The sequence below is a fragment of the Corticium candelabrum genome, chromosome 17 (genome assembly GCF_963422355.1).
Source record: "Corticium candelabrum chromosome 17, ooCorCand1.1, whole genome shotgun sequence".
Taxonomy (NCBI): domain Eukaryota; kingdom Metazoa; phylum Porifera; class Homoscleromorpha; order Homosclerophorida; family Plakinidae; genus Corticium; species Corticium candelabrum.
The window spans coordinates 1,192,201-1,217,200 of record NC_085101.1 but is presented as its reverse complement, the minus strand read 5'-3'; the positions used below and the strand labels follow the sequence as shown (position 1 = coordinate 1,217,200).

The window sequence follows — 25,000 nt, the reverse complement described above, 5'->3', positions numbered from 1 at the left end:
GCAACTCACTCGACTTTAACTCCCACTATCTGCCATTGGTCAGCAACCGTTTCATCATTGGTCAGCATCGAGTAAGCCACAGTAATAGCCACGTGTGAAAGAACAAAAGAACACAAGCTGTTTGAAGAATTCAAAGTACTGGAATTCAAAGTACTGGAATTCAAAGTACTGGAATTCAAAGTACTGGAATTCAGAGTACTGGAATTCAAAGAACTGGAATTCAAAGAACTGGAATTCAAAGAAGTGGAATTCGCAAAACTGGAATTAGAGAAACTGGTGTTGCTGCCATTGCTTTAGAAACAGAAACAGATACCTTATGTTCAGACACACTGTTTAACGAAATAGCAGAAACACTGTACTCACAATATAATTTGAACCCATTCGGTTTCAACTTGTGGATCTGAAGTCGCATATCGACCAACATGGGTGGCTGCTACTAATGTTTCCTGTTCTTCATTCACTTTCTGCCTAACCTCATCACATCTGTCTCTCAGGTCTTCCAAAGACAAAGTCAACAAACAGCCAGAAAACAAATCATGACCAAAACCTATAGACTGTCTCCTGACTTGAGAACAAGAACTGTCCGATAAAGACTGCCACACTCTTAGTTGGTTCTTAATACTCACATTGACTCGATTAGAGTTGTAATCAAATATTCCACTAACCAATGACCCACTTGTAGCAATAGAATATCCAGGATTACCAGATAGAACTCCTGAAGAATTTAGAGCAGCATCCAATTCTGGCAAGGAGAGATTCAGTAATGAATTACTCAGAAATTCTTTGGGTACATACACAAATTTGACTTCAAAGTTTTGTGACAATTTGACTTGCCTATTAGTTTCATTATTGATATCACCCGATGATATGAATGTACTGCTTTCTTCTTCACTGAGAGAGATGTTGGCCAGTAAGTACAAAGCTCGAATTGCCACGACATTGCCTGAATTCCAATATAATATGTATTGAAGACGCTGAACAACATTCTCACACACTTCAGTATCGTCATTGAATGAAGTTTCCAATGGTACACTTTGCAAATTGTCCATGCTAGAAACGCCACAAAGCATTTTCTCAGCAAACCCACTAACACCAGTTTGATCTGTCAAATCCTGAGAAAAGTTCCATGCTAAGCCAGCCAATGACACTGTTTCTGGAGCAGATCCACAGTAGTACTCGTAACGGTATACAGCTTTGACATCAGACTGAGGTGATGCTCTAACTGTGTGCGATGAAGGACACTCTCTAGTTACAAACGTTTCAGGAATCAAATAGAACAGAATGCTCAATGGTGAAACAGAAGTACAGCTAACAGCAGATACCAAACGACTACATGCAGTCTGAGAGTTGGTAAGGTAGCCAATAGGACCAACCTCTGAGCATTGTTCTGTCAAAGTGGTAAATGGCAGAGATAACTGCCCTACTGTGGTTAACCCACTCAAGTGTGTTATGGTAGTGACTACTGGATCGCCTGATCGATAAACGGATTGTCCTGTCTCTCTCAGAAATGAATTACTAACAACTAGAGTAGAATAAGATACAATACCGGCCATGTTGAGTCTCAGATTATCATACTTTGAACCATCATTGGCCACATCAACAGAATCGTATACAAGGCCTTTGCTTGGATTACTGTCTTTGATTACACACATCACATCATGCCATTTGTCTTCATTTGCACTATTCATAGAACAACTCTTGTCAAATTGTTGAGCAGTCACAGAACTGCCCGGCAAACAGTCTCCAAACAGTGTTGTATCTGCTGTAGTGCATTCAGGGTCACAGCAGCAGTTAATGTCACAAACCATTAATGTAAAGTCACATGAACAAGGCATAGATACTGAAGTTGAATCTGCAGATGTGCTGGTGGGATTTGCAGTACTCTCTACATTCGGCAAAATATGCACCTCAATCAAAAGATTGGCAACTAGATCACTATATGCCTGCAAAATTCTGGAATCAGTTGGCACAACAGAGCAACATGTCAACAATATGAGAGATGTGTTGGGTGAAGACAAAGACCCAGCACTAAGTCTCATTGTAACAGTCTGATATTGAACTGCTTGCTGTGTGAACAGTTAACATAATTGTTAGCAAGTTACCTCTACACTGTACAATGTAGTTCCTCACCCGAAACTGTAACATCTCTGGAGATACAATAATATGTAAGTCGTCAGACAGTTGTACTGTACTGTTCAAAAGTGTTGAGTTAACATCTGAAAAAAATTACTGTTAATAGCATTGACGCTTTCGTGTGTCTGCCAAATGAGCTACCTTTCAACTGCTTCTAACTAGCATGTATATGTAGGAGTGTGTGCAACTCTGTGTGTGTGTGTGTGTGTGTGTGTGTGTGTGTGTGTGTGTGCGTGTGTGTGTGTGTGTGTGTGTGTGTACGTGTACGTGTGTCTGTCTTCGGATAACTATCTGAAGAGCACATCCATTTTGAAACTCACACCAAGAAACAAATTTTGAGAATCAAACTCGTTATTGTCAACATCAAGCAACATTAGATAGATATCAATCAAGTAAAACTTAAACAATGAAGGAAAAATTAAATTAGAAAAAAAGCAAAAACAGCAGAAGATGTTCCATTGCCTGAGCCCATAGCAGGCATGCCAGGAGTTCAAGTGTGTGCATGCAAACATTACAAATCTGTATGTAACATGAATATGTAAAAAGCAACATAACATTGAATATCCTCACCTGTGCTGTCCCCAAATTTTCTGCATAAAGCTTGTGACTTAAATGTCAAATCAGTCTCATTTAATGCAAGTCCTTCAGCTGCACATCGAAAAGCAACATCGATACTATCACCTTCTTTAGTGGAAGGCGGAGGATCCAAATAAAGTAAAATGTCAAGTGGAGAGCCAACAAACTGAGAAGAAGTTGAACGAAGAAATGCTTCAGGATGTGCAAGTACAAACGTAGAGCCTTGACCTGCAAACACATTCAAGATGGCCTTGTGAGATACGTTTTAGACAAACGTCAACAGCAACAGCTACCATACAAAACCACCACAAACTACCAGCAAGGGCACACCACATTTGTCCAAAGTGGCTAAACATAACCAAACCTTCCGCCAATAAAGTTGACACCAATCAGAGTGCAGCAACACATGTGTATGAAACTGTATTGAGCCATAATGCAATAGACCATCTCAACAGTAAGTTGATATATGTTTAAGGAAAATGAACAAACTCCTAAAACTAGCAATTAAAGCTGCGCTTACACCGTCCCTTCCCCAGCTATGAGCCTTCTAAAACCACTTTAGGATCGTTGCAAAGAGTTACAAATTTATACACTATTTTCCTATGGTTACTACTTGTAAAATCTGTGTGCTACTTGTAAAATCTATTTAGTGTGCTACTTGTGAAATCTATCTAAATCACTTCAATTGATGCAAGTCCATAAATAGTCTGTAGTCGTCAAAGCACAGTAACAAAAGATCACATAAGGAACATAAAATCACATTAGAGCAAATAATTTCGTGTTAGCAGTTACAGACAGGTAAGTCCTGTTTTTTAGTCCTAACAAGAGCTGGCAATCGTAAACATGAATCGCACAGTTCTGAAAAACTCTTTTGTGAACATTTGTAATCTGATTGGCGATTTGTCAATTGTCTCTGGTTGCCATGTCCAACAAAATTGCAAATACTGCTTGGCAATTGGACCGCTCTGAAGATGTGGCACATTCCTGAGCGTGACAGGAACAGACAGCCAGTCAGCCACCCACAAAACATAGCCCACAAATCAGAAGTCAATTAACCCTTATACATTTTGAGTAAGCTACTCCCAAGTCTTGCGACCTTTAATTAAAAAGTCCAATTTCTTACGGTTCATAGCAGAAACAATAAACAGCTAATCATGATGCAAGCAAGAAACAACATGTCACAACGCAATCAGCTTCTTTTACAACTGGTTCGGCAACAAAAATCTTGAAAGCAGTTGCAGAGTAATCACTTACAAATACTTGTCGTTTTTTTAGTATGAGTAAATATAATGTTGTACATTGTCACACAGTAAAATAGTAACATGAAACAGACAACATGTACATACACAACAAAAAAAGTGCTTTGTGACAAGTGTAAACGATAAGCAGACACATGGACAACACAAGACATTGAAATATAGACAGAGGAGGTAAATATGGGAACCAACAAGGACCCAAAAAACAATACTACAATTAGATAAAGACAACTAAAGACTAAAACAAGTGAAAAAAAAGTACACAACCGTTTGGTAAAAGATAATCTACACACCTCGTGACAGTTGTCTTGTGTACTGACTGCCATTTGTGGACTGAGCTGAACAAAATACTTGGACTGGCAAGCCTGCTGCAGAGACAGTATAGTTCACCTAACCCATACCAAAACTTAAATAAAACACCAATCGCAACCAATATCAACATTGCATATATCTACCATGACTCTGTCAGAACCACCTGCTGCTCTGCTGTCTGCAAATTGCAGTATCAGTCCTCTTGAGACTAAACATATTTAGCGAGTGAGTTATGACAACTGGCACACAAAAAATGTTCATACGTTCCTCATCTTACAACTAACAACTAACTGCTGATTAGTGAATCCTTTCCTTGCTAAAGTTTAAGGCATCTGCTACATTAATGTCAGTAGCAACAGAGCTGGGGAGCAGAACAGGCAATTGCCCCCCAAACTTGACGATCAACATCTGCAAAGAAATTTGGAAGAAAATAATTGAATTTTAGTACTCTACTATGACTGTTATATAAACACTTTCTCTTGCCTATGAGGAGTATTTAAGTTAAAGCTCAACATCAGAAAGCGCTTCCAAACAGGAAATGCCGACAACGCACTCTTGGTGGGGCATGGGGAACTTCATGTACTCTGACGTGCTTTTATGCCTCCCTCCCAACTTGAGCCGCTCTGCTGCCACTGAATTTCATGCAGTTAGTTTTCATTATATGTACATTAGAGACATTGTATTAGCAATAGCATATTACATGCATTTAATTAACAAAACTACATACAGTCTCTATCAGACATTCTTTATGGTAATGTATGTGTGTGTACGTGTGTGTGTGTGTGTGTGTGTGTGTGTGTGTGTGCACGTGTGTGTGTGATATCAGAGTTTGCTTTACACTGCAGCTCTTATGGTTGTGGATTTACTGTTGTAAATCATGCCAGCCTTGTAAACCACCAGAGACAGAAACATGGTCAGTCCCTGACTAGCCAATGTCAGTACTGTCACCAAACATTCCGCCAACAAGGCCTCCACAACCACGAGCATTTCTGCTGTCAGAGAACATCCACTCCTCCGATATAGCCTATAGTGACCTTGGCCTGCATCGTTTCTCATTGGAATGAACGCAGCGTGAAGTGAAGTGAAGTGTGTGTGTGTGTGTGTGTGTGTGTGTGTGTGTGTGTGTGTGTGTGTGTGTGTGTGTGTGTGTGTGTGTGTGTGTGTGTGTGTGGTGCTGTAGCTTAATTGGTTAGAGAGTGCATTTGGAAAATAAAAACATCTGGGACCTTGCAGGGTTGCAGGTTCAAGTTGCAGTGATGGCAAACTATCGCATAATTTCCTTAAGCAAGAAACTTACACAGTTGCTTCCCTCGACTCAGGAGTATAAATGAGTGCCTGGTCATTGACTGGGGTGGACATGACTGCTGATTTGGAATCATGAAAGTAAAATCATGCAAGCAACATCATGCAGCAGACAGGTACTTGTGGGCATTGATGTCCAGTCCCAAAGCTGCGACAGTTAGTGCGCCTGCATGACTCCGGCAAAGCTCCAGGTGGATTGTAGCGCTGACCCTGTGCATCTTTTTTTGGGATCCTTCGTGTAAATGGGATCTGAAAAATTTCTGACGAATGGGATTCGTGCTGTATATCGCTATTGCTGCCTTTGATTGTTTCAACGATGTCTTTACCGACATGTCTACATTGAATATAGCAGTTGTAGCACCTCGCTTCTAGTAGAATGCGCATCATTGAACTGTAGAAATTGAAAGAAGCGACGCAGTGACTCCAAACTTGCTGTGACATCTTCTTACAATAGTTCAAAGGTACTCATTGTGTTTACAGAGTGATTTCGCAGGTTGTTTCGGGTCGTATCACCACTCGTATAAGCAAGGCAAATGGCGAACGATGCGCGTTCTTCTAGAAGTGAGGCGCTGCAACTGCTATATTCAATGTAGATATGGCGGCGAAGACATTGTTGAAACAATCAAAGCCCCAATAGCGATATACAGCTCAGATCCCATTCGCACGAAAGATCAAAAAAGATGCACAGGCCCTAAGCCTCCAAGTAGCGTATAGAGGCCCCTGTCTCTAGAGGCAGGGGCAGCTATCTCCGCAACTGACCTTAAGGTCAACGTCGAATGACGTTGAGGGATTGACATTTGTCCATTTTTTGTCCATTTGTCCATTTTTTTGTCCATTTGTCCATCTGTGTGTGTGTGTGTGTGTGTGTGTGTGTGTGTGTGCGCGCGCGTGTGTGTGTGTGTGTGTGTGTGAGTGTGTGAGTGTGTGTGTTTGTGTGTGTGTGTGTGTGTGTGTGTGTGTGTGTGTGTGTGTGTGTGTGTGTGTGTGTTTATGTGGGGATTTTGTCGTGCAACCTCCTCGTTGGTAATCCTTGGATACTGGGTTGGCATCCCAATCTGTTCCGTGTTCATTTCATGATGAACAGAAAACAGCAGCCTTCAAAACCAAGCTCACTACAAAGTCTAAGTCGTATGCCCTTCTTCACGCAAAAGGCAAGACTAGACTGGCTTGTTGGAATGTTCAATCTGCGGGTTCTCTTAGTTCTCAAAGCTTCAAGCTTCGTCAAATTGTTAGAACAATGTTTGACAAACATATTGACTTGCTGGCTCTCTCTGAGTCACGCTGGTGGGGTCATGGCACTACTTCAATGCAGTCTTACACCATTCTTCACTCGGGCTCCGACTCTTCACATTCTGGTGGAGTTGCCATTATCTTCTCTCCCCATGCTCGAGTAGCTTGGGAAGCAGCTGGAAGTATTTTCAAGCCCATCAATGGAAGAATTATGTATATCCGATTGAAATCACATCTCTCCTACATCACAGCTTTTGCTATCTATGCTCCGATTAATCCTGTCACCTCAACAACTGAAGCCAATCAACCGTCTGAGAACTTCTACAACGAACTGCATTCTGCAATGGCAACCATTCCAGCAACAGACATGGTCACTATTCTAGGGGATTCAATGCACGAATAGGAACAGACAACAACACTTGGCATAAAGCTCTTGGTCCTCATGGGGTAGGTGAAGTTAACGGAAACGGCAAACGGTTGTTGGATTTTTGTGTCACCAACAAACTTCTTATTACTAACACCTGGTTTCGGCACAAGTTACAACATCAGTATTCTTGGCATCGCAATGGTGACCATACCAATCCTGGTCATGTCATAGACTATGTACTAGTTAGTGCCAAGCATCGTTCTTCCGTTATGAACACGCGTGTTTACCTGGGAGTTTAACATCAATCAGACCACGAGCTCGTCGTCTCCACCTTTCAATTCAAGATTAAAACAAAGAGTCGTCAGTATCATCATCCTTCTCCTCGACAGACCAAGTTTTTACCATCGGACAAAATATTAGCCTTTCGTGCATCTCTCGCAGATGCTTATGTCAGCCACAATGCTACCCCTAGCCCATGTTCACCTTGTATTGAGGATGAGTGGGCCTCCTTCAAGTCAGCCATCCAGGAAGCCAGTGGCAACCTACCACCCTTGCCAAAGAAGATGGAGGCGGATTGGATCACAGAAGTGAGAAACCTCTCCAGAAAGAAGAAAGAAGCGTGGCTACACATACGGAACATATCTAGTATTGATGGCCAGCAACATCCAAATGCCTTGGCAGAGTATCGCAGACTGAGAAGTTTAACCAAGGTGGCTGCTGACAAGCAAGAAATGCCTGGTGGAGTGCTAGAGCAGTAGAAGCTGAAAAGAAAGCAAACATGTTACAGCAACTAGGTTGTGGTGGGAGCATAGTCAAAGAGCTCAGGCTACTTAAGAAACAGGCATCCAAGCCTTCATCATCCAACATCCTAGCAAGGAATAGATCCATTCTCTCAAGTGACATTGACACGCTTCAACGTTGGGCAGAACACTTTGCAGAAGTGTCTAATTGTTGCTCATCAAACTGCCAGTTGGATACTGATGTACTACCCGACATCATTGCTGCCATACCATCTTACAGAGAACTATTCCCAGATGATGAAAACTTGTCCCAGCCCATATCTGAAGATGAGATTCAGGTAGCTATCGCACAGCTCAGAGATGGTAAGGCTCCAGGAGATGACGGCATATCTGCTGAGTTGCTGAAGTTGGGAGGAGATGAAACCATCTGCTGTCTCACTTCACTGTTCAACTTCATCTGGAGCAGCGAGAGTATCCCCTCAGATTGGTTGAACCACCTCATTGTCCCTCTTCACAAGAAGGGAAGTCGTTCCAAGTGCAACAACTATAGAGGCATTGCCCTCTTGAGCATCCCCAGCAAGGTTTTTAATCATGCTATATTGAACAGGATCAAACCCAGAGCGGAGGCCCTCTTGCGTGAGAACCAGTGTGGCTTCCGCAAGGGCAGAAGGTGCACCAACCAACTCTTTTCTCTCAGGGTGTTGATGGAAAAAGCCAGGGATTACCATCGTCCTTTATACATCTGTTTTGTAGACCTCGGTAAGGCCTACGATTCAATCAATAGAGCAGCTCTTTGGTCTGTTCTTCAGTATTGTTACCACTTGCCATCTAAGCTACTCAAAATCATTGAAGCATTGCACAGTAACACTGCTGCCGCTGTAAGGACCTATGGTAAAATCTCAGATCATTTCTCTGTTTCTAGTGGTGTCAAACAGGGTTGCGTACTTGCTCCAACCTTATTCAACCTCTACTTTGACTCTGTGATTCGACTTGTCATTAGTGATCCCCAACCAGATGTAGGTGTGTGCTTGTCATATCTTCTGGATGCTGACCTGGTAGGAAACAGGAAGAAGCTTACATCAGAGGTGTCAGTGTCAGACCTTGAATATGCTGATGATATGGCATTGATATCTGATTCTTATGAAAGTCTATCCTCCTTGCTGAAATCTCTGGATTCGTCTTGCCATCACATGGGCTTACCATCAATTACAAGAAGACCAAGCTTCCAGCTGTCCTAACTGGAGCTGATGCCCATTCTCCATCTCCCATTTCTTTGCATCCTGATTGTGATCCAATTGAGGTGGTACCATCCTTTCAGTACCTTGGAAGTTCTTTCTAATAATTGCTCCATGGATGTTGAGATATCAACACAGATAACCAAAGCATCTCAGTCATATGGGTCACTTAATTGCATCCTTTGGCACCAGAGGAAGATCAAGTCTAGTACCAAGCCGAACATCTTTGTCTCTGTAGTTCTTTCCACCCTTTTTTATATGGTTTGGAAACAGCAGTACTTCTGGAGCCGCAGATACATCGCTTAGAGCTTTGTGATGAGAAGCCTCCGCTCCATCCTTGGAGTGTCCCTATGGGACGGCAAGAGAGACACCTCCATCAGAAAGATAGCCAACCTACAAAGAATCTCCACCATGCTGACACAGAGACGTCTTCGGTTATTGAGTCACATCTTGTGCATGGATGAGTGTCGTCTACCAAGGAAGCTTTGGTGTGTGCATCACCCCAAGGTAGACAGACGTTCAGTCGGAGGCCAGAGAATGAGATGGAACGATTTGGTACTGAGGGATTTAAGGAATTGCAATCTTGATGGGGTTTGGAGGATACTAGCAGAAGATAGGAATGAGTGGAGGAATCAGATCTGGGCTGCCACACAGGAAGTAAATTTCAAGAAGGAAGAACAAGAGAAATACTGCAAGGATGAGCAGAAACGTCGCCGCGAAGCAAGGCAAACGACATCAGAGTTTGCTTTACACTGCAGCTTTGATGATTGTGGATTTACTGTCGTAAATCATGCCAGCCTTGTAAACCACCAGAGACAGAAACATGGTCAGTCCCTGACTAGTCAATGTCAGTACTGTCACCAAACATTCCGCCAACAAGGCCTCCACAACCACGAGCGTTTCTGCTGTCAGAGAACATCCACAACCTCCGATATAGCCTATGGTGACCTTGGCCTGCATCGTTTCTCATTGGAATGAACGCAGCATGAAGAAGTGAAGAAGTGTGTGTGTGTGTGTGTGTGTGTGTGTGTGTGTGTGTGTGTGTGTGTGTGTGTGTGTGTGTGTGTGTGTGTGTGCAAATGGCACAAAATTGCTTCCTCTACACGAATATCAATACGACTGGGTGATGACAGTAGCTTCTAATCTCTTCAAAATCACCATAAGTATGACAATCTCAGACATCTTCACGGCAGCCAAAAAGTGAAGACCTGGTGTTCTTGGTGCCCAGTTAATATTAATAAAGAATTCAACTACTATCTGACATCTGACAAACTAACAATGCAACAACAACTAATATCAGCAAGAATCATCCCATGAAAATTCTTTATCAATAAGGATTGTAAGTTCCATTCTATGCTGATGTTTCCTACCAAAGTCACTAAAGAGTAACTGCAATGCAAAAATCAAAAATTCTTTTATTTTGGAAATCGATAGTCCTAGTTGTATACATGACAGGAAAAATAGTTTTAGATTTTTAAGGTGAGTCTGTCGCTGAGAAATAGCAGGTAAAAGTTGCTTCCGGTTCTTCAAGTTCTGGTAACAAGCGTGGTATAGTTACTACTAGTACACATCACAGAGGGAGACGTGTGTGCGTCTCCTTCCAAAATGACTACAAGGCAATGCTATTAAGGTAGAGGTGACGACAGTGACATCTATTCTTCTGAAGAGCTCTCCGAAGGTTTTTAAGTGCTGATACCGTTCTGTCATCGCATGAATAGCAGGATGAGGAAGATCTGCTGGGAGCCATTAGACCATACAGGTTCAAGCTCAGAGGCAGTGCCTCTGAAGCTTTGAGATCACTGCCTTGGAAACAGACAAAGAAGTGGAGTGGCCACCAGATAGCCTGTCACCATCGTAAGTAGTAGAAGTAGCAAACATAATCGATGCACAATCGGGTAAACAACCATCACAGGTGTAGCCGCGGTTGTTGTGAGATGATGGATATGTACTCGTGTGGAATGCATGTGTTGTCAAAATGTATTTGAAGTCGTCTCAAAAAATGATGCAATAATAACGTCAAATACTAAAGATAATAATGGCCTAGTGTACCGTACTGCATGGTGAGTTCATGCAAAATTTAGATGCTGTGAGAAAGACTACAAAACAAGTTGACGTCCAAGCATTGAATTCACGTTGACAAAAGGTATACTTTCACTGCACAATACTGTAATGCATACGACCGCATACACCACACATGATGATCAAGCACCTGTATACGCAAGTCTAGTCATCAAGAGTCTGACCTCCCCTAGCCATTTCCAGTACTTTCAGTCCTGCACGAGATCCTCATTTTCCCGCTCCTCAAATGTGACTCTCCTTTCTTTTGCAAAGCTTCCAGAGTGCTGCAACCTTGAAGTGTGAGGGCAGGCAGACGGAAAATAGTGGCCTCAATTTCGCTCTTCTACAAACCAGACAAAGTTCTTGAATAGACCTGGCTGTACCTCGAAGCAATCAGGCTCAGAGTGGCTACTACAGACTCCTGTCACACAGTAGGATGCTTTGTACTCATGAAGTAGTAATCGCCCAGACGACACACACGTCTAATTCTTGTCCTCCTTATTTGCGATTCCCACTGTTTGTAAACCTTGGGATCTTCGGAAATTGAAATACACTTGCGTCTGACTTTTGTGAATTGATGCATCCTGCAGCCACGCAACACCGAACCATTCTTTCGCCACAGATTCCTTTGTTTACAATACACGCTAGCGTAGACTCCTCTGTGACGTGTACACTACACCACGCCCACTAACGAAACTTGAAGAACCGGAAGTAATTTGTCCTGCTACTTCTCAGCTACATGGGGAGACTTAACTTAACAATCTAAAACTATTTTCCTGTCATGTGTGCAACTAGAACTATCAATTTCCAGCATACATTTTTTGATTTTTACGTTGCAGTAACCCTCTAGTAATAGCGTCATAGTTACTTTGATCCCAAACACTCCACACTTAATTGCTGCTAAATGCATTCCCACAAAACATCCAGAAAATGAGTTACACACCCCTTAGAAACCCTGGTGCCCAGACACTTCAAACCTTATCGTAGACCCATGCATATGTAGTCATACACATGACAAATGCAGTAGAAGAAAAGAACAAGAACCACATCTTTTCACGGTTGCCTTCCAAGGTGTGACACGCACACATACTGTAGATGCATGCATACATGCATGCACGTACGTATGCACACATGTACATGTATGCATACACATGCACGCATGCATGCACGCATGCACGCACACGTGCACACACGCAAACTCACGCACACACAAACGCGTGCACACACGAGCGCGTGCACACACACACACACACATAAATAATAAAAATGCCTATCATTTGCCTGTCTGTCCGCTTTCTATCTCTCTGCTTTGTGTTCTAAATTTTCATCCACTAGATCCACTAAATTTGATCAGTCTTGAAGAATTAGCTATTCCTAGGTCAAGAACACTGCAGTTACACAGCAAGAGTAGTGGATTGGCCCTATGACAAGTACAAGTTCCACTGCGTTCAAATAATAATCATCCCCTAACAGTTAGCCTCGGTTCCAGACGCTTTCCCATATGTACTACTGCAAGTGACAGGTATATGAGGTCAAAAGTAGGAGGAGCGAGCGGGAAAGCATCTGGGCGCACTGTTAATACGAACAAGTTCAGGGGCGGGAAAGCTATTAGATTCAAATTATACCATTAGTCTAACTGCATTAGGTTGCACAATGCAATCGTAATACGATGTAGGTAACTCATCAGTCAGTTCCATTCGAATAACATCAAAACACTGAGCAAAACACGCTAACCACTGAACGACGCAGTGAACTTCGTCTGCAACAACAGCAACGACGTGATCGCGGAATCGACTCTGTTGGAGGCGTTTCTCCAATGGACTGCCAAACACAACGCTGACATCACCACGTTGAATCTGTTCGTCTTCAAACAAGCTAGCACCTATCATTGCAGCTGTTACGCCGAGTTCTGTCAAGCTTGCTACCTGGTCTCTCATGAGAGAAAGTAATGGCTTGGATGAAAAGAGCAGTCTGCATTACCAAAGACCCACAAAGTGTTGCACACTCTTAGCATCATGTGGAATATCCTAGACTTGCCATTGCCAGTTGGAAAACATGTGAGACCATCGTCTCCTCGGGCCAGGTGACATATCATGTATGCAGAGGTGCTGCAACGACTTCACAGCCTCGATCACGAATTGAGGACAGCAAACAGTTACTGCTTCCGCTATTGAATCATCTGAGATGGATCTACGAGGATCAGTCTATCTACTACAGGCGTAGCTTTGATTTCTAATTCACTCGGGAAGACCTCCATCGCAAGAAACGCTGCAGCTGTTGTAATACTAGCCTAACTGTGTGCCTAACAATGTTAATTAGTATGTCTACGATTGTAACCGTAAACTAAGTGGTATTGTTCTTGTTGTAGACCAATCAAAACCACCGCTTGGAGCAAGCGGGAAGTTTCTATTGGTGCAGAGCGTTTTATGTTTAATAGCTTTCCCACCCCTGAACTCGTCTGCAGTAGAAGTGCACCCAGACGCTTTCCCGCTCGCCCCTTCTAGTTATGACCCCATATACCTGTCACGTGCAGTAGGACATACGGGAAGCAACTGGAACCGAGGCTACCTAACAGTTTGCATCAAAAAGCTATTAATATTCGCATGCAGCAAGTCACTACACAGAATCTCGCCACAGATTCCAGATTCATGATTTCATCTGTCTCAAAAGCATTATTTTTGTCTCCTGGTAACAAAGTTCAACAGTAGATATAGTGACCCAAACCAGCCCTACAGTAACAGCAAACTCATTCCATAATGTAAAATAAGATACCTTCATCCTTCAACATGACTAGCGTCTCGATCATGTAGCCAAACAACACTAATCCTGCTTCCTGACTGAAATCACTTGCATATCCAGGCCAGGATCCAGATGGGGGTTCAGGGAGTTACAAACCCTCTTTTCCAATAGGCGTGGTTCAACACTGATAAAGGAAGGTGTGCATGGCCTCGCACTCGTACATCCAGTAAGAAAATTGGTACTTTCAAGTCCAGAAATTTTACTACTCATAAATTTTAGTACTTCTGCCCATGAAGTAGTTCATACACATGTTATTTTAGTACAGGACATCAGTACACTGTACTATAGCCAAATTCAAGTGCATCTATCTATAAATTTTAGGATTCATGTTATTTTAGTACAACCAGGTATCTGTACGAAAATAAATAAAATTTCATGAGTTCGAAAATTTCTGGATTTACAGTATGTGATGGCTTGGCTGCTGCCCTTGCGCACATTATCTGGTCAGATTACATAAAAAGTTCTGCTTTGCTATCACGGATGGGCTTTTGAACCTTCTAGACTGACTATCTCAAGACTACGAACAGTAAAAGCACAATGGAATATGTCCATACGTGACGGTCAGATCAATGCTGCTGATTTGCATACTTTAGGGGGCGGTCGCTTTTAACTATCCGGGGGCGGTCACTTTATGAGATAAACCCTACATGCTACCCATGGCCCCTGCTTATCACAAACTTCAAAAATTGTGACCCCAGCCAAGGAAGTTATAAAAACCATAACCCCACTACTGATTATGAGTCAGTCCAACCAAGAGTTTCACGGATTGCACCAGACGGGTCGTTTATGTTATCTGACGCTGTAAATTCTTAGTAAAAAGTCAATAAAACTCGATTTTCACAAAGACTGCAGGTAACGTCTAAACCGACAAGCATCGATACAGAAGCTATAAGTTCTTTCTCGTCTTCACTTGTTTCTGACTCTGCATTCTAGTACATTCAGTACATCTTCATCGAATATATTATCAGATTGACTTTCCAACCCTACATTACCGGATTCAGATCCTTCATGATTGCTTTCGTCAGAAACTCCAACAGTTTTGCTATATCTGCAATGCATGCTTCTTTTACTAAATGATTTGATATGTGCACGACTTTCTACTAAAGCTGTACTGTCTTTTTCTTCAATTCCTTACTTTCAGGAGCCAGCTTACAATGGGAAACATACTTCCTCACCTCAGAACTAAGAGACTGCAAGAGCGACACGGAGGATTGAATGGGTCAGTTTCTTTAGTGCTCTAGTGGACTTCGTAATTTTCTTGGCGAGCTCAACAAGCTCTATCTAATGTATCTACTTATTAATTATCAGATCTATCGGAAGACATTGCTAAATATGCATAGTATAAATTTGATATGCACTGCACATTATGCGCCAAAGAGTCTTGGAGTCTAAATCTGCTTACATCGATCTAGCTACATCTGGAACAAGGGACTCAAGAGAGCGCTTCATTTTTGTTTATTGATCCTACATCTGGTGTAAATATTAAATGCAGATTGGTCGCATACAAAGGTACAGTGCAAGCAGGCCTCTGACTGAAGAGGGTCGATTCCTTTGCACCCTCCAAATCCCCTATATAGGTACGCACCTGGAGAGAAACACACACACACACACACACACACACACGCACGCACGCACGCACGCATGCACGCACGCATGCACGCACACACACACACACACACACACACACACACACACACACACACACACACACACACACACACACCATGCAGTCTTTTTAGATATTAATTAAAGTAAGGTGCTCATCTGCTAGGCCATGAGCGCCATTTCACCATTAGCCTCAAACTTCCAGACCAGAAAGCACGCAAACCGCACGACTCTTCTAGTAGTCTGGACCACAATGATACTAAAATGATTTCGGAAGTACTTATTAAAAAAGGATGCTAAATGGTAGTCTAACAGCATAGAATCGTTTCACCTAGTTCAATAATGAGATAGCAATATACCATGCTTTTCCATTACACAAACATATCATTTGTAAATGCCATGAGATCTCACGAACGACAAGAGACATCTGCCGTGTTTGCGGCAATATCTTGGTGGACAGCACGAAATGAAGACTCTTTGATTCTGAGGGAGAAGGCTAGCTAGTCTAACCCAACAGTGTAAAAGGTTTTGAGGACTGTCGCCTAAGACTTAGCAAGAATGGACATTGGCACCATATAAGAGAGAACTAATCCGGACTTTGTTGAGGTCAAGTGATCAGAGCAACTCATTCACTAAATATTTGGATATCTTTTATTAATACCCACACAAAGTTCACAAAAGGGAACTTATAGAAACAGATCTCACTCTTTAAGACCAACGCCATGCATGTAGTTTCATACGACATTCTACTAAGAAGTTCCTTTTCTCTAGGGGCTAGTGTACTGAAACTTCTCTCACATTCACTAATTTAGCTCAGCTGCTGTACCTCATGACGTGCTGACACCTTACTTTTAGCACAGAACACATGCAGGAAACTGCATGGCCTCTAGATGGATAAAAAATAGTGTCCGCAAAATGTCTGTCAATTGGTACCTCACGCTGAAAGTCCACTGTACCATATAAGTACTACTAAAATTTTTAGTTATACTGGATTAGATTTTGCTGACATGGCCAGACTATTATCAGCAGGTCTAGCCACGCCAAGACTACTACTGGAATCAGGAATCTTCTGGCAACAGGTGCATGCCTGCCACCCAAAAAATGAGCTAGAGCTAGTCTGAGTCACTTCAAAGTTTGTGTACTTAGCATAACCAACATTCCAGATCTAAGACACTGATTGGCTTAGAAGGCTATTTCCAAATTAATTTTTGTACCGTTCTGGTCCAGACTAGTGGAATAGTGTGCTTCATGCACTCTCTGGTCTGGAAGTTCAAGGCTATTTCACCATCTCTAGAACTGAAAAGGCAACAAAAATTAAGCCCCCAGAGATAGTTCTTTTAACTAAAAATCGGGACCCCTGCATAATTCTCCAGGAAAAATTTTATGGCACACCCACCAGCAAAACGCCCTACCCCTGGACAGTTAAAAGTGACCAGCCCCTTAATTCTGCAGATGATTGCATTACAGTATTTCACATTTGGCTATAGTCAGTCTAGCAGATTAGTAGTCACCTTTTAACTAAAAATAATTTCATTAGAAGAGAGTAGATTAGCTAACGCTTTATGACTGCTAGCAGCTTTCAGTAATTTCTAGATACAAGCCAAACATTCCTCCACTATACCAAGTTTGCAGTGGCTCTCAATTAAAGTCATGCATCAATTATTTTAATTAATAAAAATTGCATTTGTATCTGTCTTGTGTACTCTTGCTGTACGTGTACCTGAGATAGACTCACACGTGACATTGACGGGAGCATTTGCGGGTTCACTGAAACAATGAAACCAAAATGAGCATTGTTACAGATAGAGAGAAAACAAGAGTACCTGAGCAAAACTTCGACGGCTGTTCTGCTAGGATAGTAGACTACAACAGTCTCCTCACAAATGCTCACTGTAGCTGTCGCATGCATTGACAGATAATCTACAAACCATCCGGTCAGAATAACAGTCAATGTTATTCTACTAACCTGACTGAGTTTCCGTTGATAGACGTAAATTTGTGACAATTAGTATCACCAGAGACAGCAGCTGACTCTCCATACCATCTTATCCGGGATGTTTATTAGCGCGCGAATTCTTCTTTCGGACAATTCGAACGTTTCTGTTGCGTTTGCCTAATTTTGTTCAGAAACTCTACGCAAAACTTATTACCCGAGGCGTGAAACGCTGTACACATGCAGTAGCGCTGGTGGGTCACGTGACGTACGAGACTATTTGCGTAACACGTGACGACTAAAAAATAATTACATGTATATATATATATATATATATATATATATATATGGCTTCTTCACTGTTAGAAGTTATCCAGTGCACCTACTTTGAATTCTTCTTCATTGCTAGACTCGACCGAGTCCAACTCCGCCCTCGTCATTCCCCGGATTGACTTTGGCAATTTACTAAAAACTCTAAAAACTATATCCGTGTTTCATAAATGTAATTATGGAAATTGCGTGAATTAAATGGTAATAAACGTTACTAAAATATACTAAAATTCATGTACCTATTCTAGTATACCACTGGCGTAGGAAACGGGGAATGGGGGGAGATCCCTCGCTCAGTGTAGGAATTTGAAATCATCACAATCAAGTGTGTCATCTACTTTGCTTGTCAGACCGTAAACAGATTTCCAATAGCCACTGGCATAGATGATTCCAAAATTACTATCCAGAGTCTAGTCTCGAGTAGCCAGACCTCTAATTAATTAAGTATGACACGGCAGATTGGGGTCTGGCTACGCGAGACTACTACGTAATTAACTAAGAGAAATGAACAACACTGTACTAAAATTTTTAGCCCTCACCCGCCCTATGGGCGGAAGGAATTGCGCTAACACCTACATAGTAGCTACCTCTAAGCAAAAAACGTACAATTAATAACTTTCGCCAGTCGTCCATTATTTGACACGTAGAGTAGCTCCCATCCCACAATCTCACTGTAGGGCGGGTCCACGTGTTAGTCTAGAGACAAAATCTACACACACACACACACACACACACACACACACACACACACACACACACACACACACACACACACACACACACACACACACACACACACACACACACACACACACACACACACACACACTTATTTGCAGCGCGTTAGAATGTACAATACACGCGTCCCATTGCTTTTAGTTAGTTAATTATACTCTGACTGCAGCGAGCGCGTCTTGCACTCTACTAGATCATTCACTAGCTGGAGAATGGCGTGACTGAGTATAGCAACAGTCGGTACAAATCAGTAAGACTAAAATTTTAGATCAACTAGCAACCGACAACTAACTCGCGACAACTACAACTGAGACAAGTATCTAGTTTTATAGTGCACACTACAATTACGTTAGCCTAGATCTACGAGTCATAGCTTATGAGTCAGTTTCCGGGGCGGGTTGTCTGAGTTAGCTTCCGGTTACGTCTATCGCATGCACTCTCAATGTTTTGACACCTGGGGTTTAGTCATGTGTAGCTGGAGCGGCTGGAAAAGTGATGTCTAGATAGCGTCATGATATGTATCCAGTAGACAGTTAATTAAAAAACGAACTGTCGTAGAATTACTAGCCAATTTGACTTCATACATGGACAGAGCATGCGCACCTACTTCGTGCTTTAGGAAGTTCTCTTCGCTATTTCTCAAGCTTGTACTCGTACTTTTTCGCCTAACAAGCCTGAAAATGAGCTGGGACTCATACATCGACAACTTGATTGCTCAGTCTAAGGACACGAGCGGTGGATTTCACGTATCGAAGGCCTGCATTATCGGTCTAGACGGCGGCGCAAAGTGGACGACAGACGGTCATGCTAACGCGTTTAAGGTAAGTATGAAGCAGGTTGTGCGAGACACGTGTAGCTGAAATAAGTAGGAGAGAGAATTTTGTAATTCAAGGTGAGTGACGTGAGTGGACAAACTGAGACGAGCGGTGTGCTCGCAAACTTGACGTACAAAATGACGTTTGTAATCTAATAAAAGAGGCGTAAGTTTCTTTGCATATCGACTGGTGTCTCATTAGGGCATCACGTGACTGGCGCTCGTGGATGTTCACTCATGTAGCAAATGTGTAGAGTCGATGGATGAGACCGTTTGTGTACGTTAGAAGTAGACTTATTATGACAACGATGTGTTACAGTTATTATTGTTTAGATCACACCACAGGAAGGAGCTGAGATTGCAAAGGTTATGAAATCCAAAGATTTTACAAACTTCCAAATGTCTGGAGTGCATTGTGAGGGTGTCAGATATATGTTTTTGAAAGAACAAGATTCAAAAATAGTATATGCCAAGAAACAAGGAGTCGGCGCAACTACTATTCAAGCCAGCAAGACGGGAATCGTTATTGCTTTTTGTCCAGAAGGTTCTCAACAGGGCAATTGCAACAAAGCAGTGAATGTAATTGTCGAGTATTTGGAATCTTTGGGCATGTAGAGATCTTGCAAGAGGTATTTCACAAAGACATGTTAGTCAAGGAATTGGAATTGAGTAGTACTTAGTCTCTGTTCACTCTCACTTTGGATCAGAAGTTTATGATGAAGCGCCTGTGTTTGTATAGAAACAACTGACTAGGTGCTGCTATTCCAAATAGCTTCATTTGCATCACAAAACTATGACAACACAGTAGAGTATGCATACTGCTACCAATTTGAGGGGGCAGTCATTACTAATTGTTCGGGGGGGTGGAAAATTTGCTGGGGGTCCCCATAGTTTGATATGCGAACCCTGCAAAATATGCCTGCTAAAAACTTCTGACCCCCCCCCCACTGTCTGTCAATTAACTTAATTTAGATGACCCCATATATGTGCATGTACATGTATACATGTAATATATAATCATATAGGTATGTACAATAGAAAGTCTGTTTGAGGGCTCGTGTGTGTCCTAGGTATGATTTCTAAAGTTCGTTCTTTCTATTCAACCCACTGACAAAACAAGTAAAGCAGCAATCACCATTTTCAGTAATGCAAGTGTGCAAAGTGCTTAGAAAGATACTTTTCTTGCATATACGTAATTCTATACATTATGTATACAGCTAATATCGTAAACATCCCTGAAAAATTATGACCCCCCAACAGAAGATGACCAAATGCTTAGTGATCCCTGCAAATCACTGAATTTCAAAGTTATGATCCCCCAGCAAATTTGCAAGCCCCTCCGGACACTTAAGAATGACCGGCCCCAAAGAACAAGCCAAATGTTGGTATGAACTGGACGCAGCAAGAACATTGGAATCAATTACAGCATTTGAGATAATTGGCGATATCTGTTCTTGTGGCAATTTAGGGTAACAATAATGCTGTAATATACTAAAGACTTTGATATGAAGAATTCTAATCCTTGCATGTAGGTCTGGTTTACAAGGCTAGCTGTGGTATTGGAAAAATCCAAGCTCTTGTGCTTTCAAATGATACCAAGATTAGACCACCTCGAATGCACCAAAAATATGGGAGTTATTGCGATTTTCGTAATTGTGAAGTTTAGTAGCTTTTAGCTGGTTTGTTAGACACTCAGTTGAGTGTTTTCAATCAGATTTGAGACGTGCAATTTGATTATGAGCATCAGTACCCTAATTCCAGGTAATGATTTGACATCATTCATTACAACAGTGAGTCGGCATTGAGTAAGATGTGTCTTTGGTGCATCCACAAAGAGGTGGCTTTCTTGTGAATTTTAGGGGACAAAAACAAGGTCATTGCATGATATGACATCTTCAGCTCCTGCTTTTATCCTTTTGGTACAAAAATTATTGACCATTAAACTTATTTTGTTATATTAGTTTGCTTATCTACCTAGGTCTTCGTTTTGTGGGTCTCTGGTCAATAGCAAAAGTTTCAGGACTTTAGTAATTCACACATTGAACAGAGTCATTAATGGAGTATAGAACGGACAGGTTTGAATCAGTTATTAGGGCTGAGATAGACGTGGACATAACGTATCCATTATAACATCTAGGACAACAGCATCATTGCACTGCACAGCTCAGATGGAATGAACACGTACATCAACATTTTGGCAAAGCCTGAATTTATGCTTTTGGGTTTTGAATACTGGTTGTGTGTTTTGGATTTGGATGCAGTGAAATGTATAAAGGAAGAACTAGAAACAGTGAGTTCAGATGATATAGAAGATGCAGGGTTTTAGTTCTTGGAACGTAGAAAACATCTTTGTGCATACCCACAACACACAATTTTGTAGACCTCACCAGTGAGATTGAATTTTGTGAAATAAAACTCCAATCAACCTGCTGTAAACGTCATTTTAACCTTTTGAGCACTGAACTATGTTTCAAATTCTTGCTGTAGTATTTTGATGCATTTGGTCCAGATGAACTCAACACCAACGTAATGACACAAACAACAAAACCAAGAGTATTGTAGACATGAGATTGGCTGTGTTGCCAATAGAATGGTGTCTAGCTGCATATCTGTCTGTCGTCCGTCTGTCAATACCTATATTTTTCATTTAGATTAAGCATTTACACCGTGAGCAACTAAAACTGTTTGTCCGTCTGTCTGTCAAAGAACATGCACTTTTTCAGGTGTATTACAATCTAACTATAGCTAAAACTACTGTCTCTTCAGATCAAACCTATCTATGACTACTAGAGCCGTTTTACAATGCCAACTCATCTAGTGTGCAATTGGCTTCTGTATAAATTGCCTAATGAGTCGAGCATGTTATCCTGTCTATCTTCCTTTTGATAACACTGGCATTGCATCTCTGCAATGTCACTGCCAGTATATCTTGAAATCTGTGCTGTTGATTTTTCCGTTGTCGTCGTTTGATCTTGAGATATCTGATGCGGAAACTGCTGTCCTTTTTTGCCCCAATGTCCAAAGTCTTCAAACACAAGGGGGTCCATGTTAGGGAGAGAGCCACCTGGATGTCTTTCTGATATTACATTTCTAACACAATGCAATCAAGCAACTGGGTTCAACTCCAGTTTAATGCAAGCTACTTTGATAGTCTCTGTCTGTCTGTCTATTTGTCTGTCTGTCTGTCTGTCTGTCTATTTGTCTGTCTGTCTGTCTGTCTGTCTATTTGTCTGTCTGTCTGTCTGTCTGTCTATTTGTCTGTCTGTTTGTCTATTTGTCTGTCTGTCTGTCACAATACATATGTTTCCAGACATGAGTTCTACAATACAGGAATGCTAATTGGTAATTACTGAAGTTCATGAAAGTGCAGGACAAACACTGAATTACAGTCTGTCTGTTTGTCTGTCAGTTATGTACAAATTGCCCGATGACTGGGAACTTATGGTATCTAGACAGCACTAAACTATGGTTGTAATACTGTCTGGTAGGATCAATTGAGACTAGAATATTTTAGTAGAATGATTTATTGATTATTGATTATGCAAGAAAAACTCAAATTAAATGCACGTAACACATTTTATCGAAGTGTTGTGGTTTGTGTGCATTTTGTGTGCATGTGGGAGGAGACTATAATAAACCTGCGTTGGATATTTCCTTTAGCGCGCTTCGTGCTATGACACCACTTCCTTACTGCGCAAGCGTAGATATTCTACTCTGCTGTTTACTCTTACGATGGCTGTACTCCAGAGCCTAAACGTGTGTTCTAGATTACTTAGAACGCACAGGGTAGGATTCGTCAAATTTCTATTATGACAGAACACTAAAACGTCCATTGACTGTAGATTCAATGGATATCGAGACTGTCGTCTTCACTTGTACGTTGACGGTCTGAACGTTGCACCGATGTCTTATATACTGTGTTATTAGAGCCTCAGGGAGACGCTAGAAAGGATAATTTCTGAGAAACAGGAAGAAGTGAAATCGTTTAGAGCTGCGAGTAAAGAGAAAGTAATAGGCCAGATAACCGTTGACCAGGTGAGGTGGTTGGTAGTCATATATACATTCAAGTACTTCGAAGTTAGCAACTTTGTCTAATTAGCTAGGTTTGTCATGCCAATAGTGGTGTGACGCCAGTAGGAGGTCACTGATTATCTGTGACATCATCAAGTCAAGTAATTAGCAAGGCACTTTCAAACCTGTCAGAAGGCCGGTTAGGTGTCAATCATTGTTTTCCGAGTGACAGGTGCTATGGTAGTCAAGGGCATAACTAGCATTAAAATTTACCTAGGCAAGTTTATATAAATTGTTTAATTAACCTCTAGGTTTCTCAGTCATGTATGTGGCAAGTGCTTCACATGCTGTGAACGTGCCCTAGCTAAGTGTGAGAACAGTGGTGAAAGAGGACTTCTTCTGTTCGGTAACCAGAATGCCCGATCTTTTCTGTTATCTACTAACTGATACATCTAGCAAAATTTTTGCAAGGCCACACCCATTTTATTTATTGAGGCAACTGCCTCGGCTGCCTCATGCCTAGTTACGCCACTGGTAGTCTCTCTTTTTCCCCAGTTTGTGGCATACTTGATGGGTAACATGATAATCTGTTTTTAAGTGGAGGCATAGCAATTGAAATAGTCATAATGTTAGTTTATGAGGTTAGGGTGTAAATTTTTAGTATGAGATTAAATACCACCTAGATTTGATTGTGATCTGCATAGGGATAGCTGTTCAGAATCCTTTCATTAACGATGCATGGTTTGACATACATGTGTGTGCGCAAGTGGCGTTGTCTGCAGCTCAATTGTTGGAAACTCATATTTGAAGAGTAGAAAACATCTGGGACATTTGGGTTGCAAGTTCAAGTGTGAAATGAGCACAGGCGTAATTCCCTTGAGCAACAAACTCACACATAATTACCTCTCTCGACTCATGAGTATTAATGAGTACCAGATTTTTGACTAGGGACGATAGTGGCCACGGCTGTGACATGGCCATCAGCCACTGAGGGCCTGGTTGGACTTTGGATGCCCACACCTCAGTTGGCATTACAAGCCGGTGGTCTTGTGAGTACCTGATCCAGTTTCAGGAGATTGCTAGTGCATGCCCATAGTTCTCCTGAGTAGCACACAGGAGCCCAGTCATAAGGCTGGAGGCATGGCTTTGAAAATGGAACTCCTGACGTTTACCATTTTACCATTTGCCGTTTAGAACAACTTTAGTTAACCATTTACTGTTTACACTGTGTGTGTGTGTGTGTTTGTGTTTGTTGGGGGAGTTCAACAAACACAGGAACGTTTCTGTGCCATTGGAATGTTTGTTGAACAGTTGTACGGTGGCATGCGAGGTATGAAGGCAATGCTGTGTGAGACTTCAGTGCTTGATCCAGATGAAGGTATTCGATTCCGTGGCTACAGCATCCCCGAGTGCCAGAAGGTATAGCAACAATGACATTAGTGAAAGCAGTATTTGACTTTGTTTGGTCTAGCTTTTGCCCAAAAGCTAAGGGAGGAGAAGAACCATTGCCGGAAGGTCTGTTCTGGCTGCTGTTGACTGGAGAGATTCCAACGGAAAACCAGGT

At 41.8% G+C, this 25,000-nt stretch overlaps 4 protein-coding genes and 1 long non-coding RNA gene across 5 annotated transcripts in view; 3 read left to right on the top strand and 2 right to left on the bottom strand.

Annotated features, from left to right (window-relative positions):
* LOC134192930 (tectonic-2-like) overlaps window positions 1–4,619 on the bottom strand; it is an 8,070-nt gene extending 3,451 nt beyond the window's left edge. The window contains exons 1-6 of the mRNA XM_062661687.1: window positions 4,421–4,619; window positions 4,259–4,355; window positions 2,704–2,937; window positions 2,131–2,216; window positions 364–2,066; window positions 10–291 (exon numbers count right to left, since the gene is read on the bottom strand). Coding sequence (XP_062517671.1) covers window positions 10–291; window positions 364–2,066; window positions 2,131–2,216; window positions 2,704–2,937; window positions 4,259–4,355; window positions 4,421–4,423 — 2,405 coding nt within the window. The 5' untranslated portion in view covers window positions 4,424–4,619. The remainder of the gene's footprint in view (window positions 1–9; window positions 292–363; window positions 2,067–2,130; window positions 2,217–2,703; window positions 2,938–4,258; window positions 4,356–4,420) is intronic.
* A 2,197-nt stretch (window positions 4,620–6,816) lies between these two features.
* LOC134193503 (uncharacterized) lies at window positions 6,817–7,212 on the top strand. Its single transcript, XM_062662331.1, has one exon. It carries the CDS (start codon window positions 6,817–6,819, stop codon window positions 7,210–7,212), a length of 396 nt encoding a protein of 131 aa, XP_062518315.1.
* A 9,799-nt stretch (window positions 7,213–17,011) lies between these two features.
* On the bottom strand, window positions 17,012–17,803 carry LOC134193463 (uncharacterized). Its single transcript, XR_009972087.1, has 3 exons — window positions 17,580–17,803; window positions 17,437–17,509; window positions 17,012–17,380 (listed from the first exon to the last, which is right to left on the bottom strand). It is a non-coding gene; the product is annotated as an uncharacterized LOC134193463 (long non-coding RNA).
* A 1,420-nt stretch (window positions 17,804–19,223) lies between these two features.
* Window positions 19,224–20,268, top strand: LOC134193237 (profilin-like). Its single transcript, XM_062662057.1, has 2 exons — window positions 19,224–19,432; window positions 19,759–20,268. Exons 1-2 carry the CDS (start codon window positions 19,292–19,294, stop codon window positions 20,038–20,040), a joined length of 423 nt encoding a protein of 140 aa, XP_062518041.1. The 5' UTR covers window positions 19,224–19,291; the 3' UTR covers window positions 20,041–20,268.
* Window positions 20,269–23,069: 2,801 nt separating this feature from the next.
* The window catches only part of LOC134193099 (citrate synthase, mitochondrial-like), a 5,239-nt gene continuing 3,308 nt past the window's right edge, over window positions 23,070–25,000 (top strand). The window contains exons 1-5 of the mRNA XM_062661887.1: window positions 23,070–23,211; window positions 23,268–23,300; window positions 23,353–23,460; window positions 24,748–24,855; window positions 24,908–24,998. Of these exons, the coding sequence (XP_062517871.1) occupies window positions 23,158–23,211; window positions 23,268–23,300; window positions 23,353–23,460; window positions 24,748–24,855; window positions 24,908–24,925 (321 nt within the window). The 5' untranslated portion in view covers window positions 23,070–23,157 and the 3' untranslated portion in view covers window positions 24,926–24,998. The remainder of the gene's footprint in view (window positions 23,212–23,267; window positions 23,301–23,352; window positions 23,461–24,747; window positions 24,856–24,907; window positions 24,999–25,000) is intronic.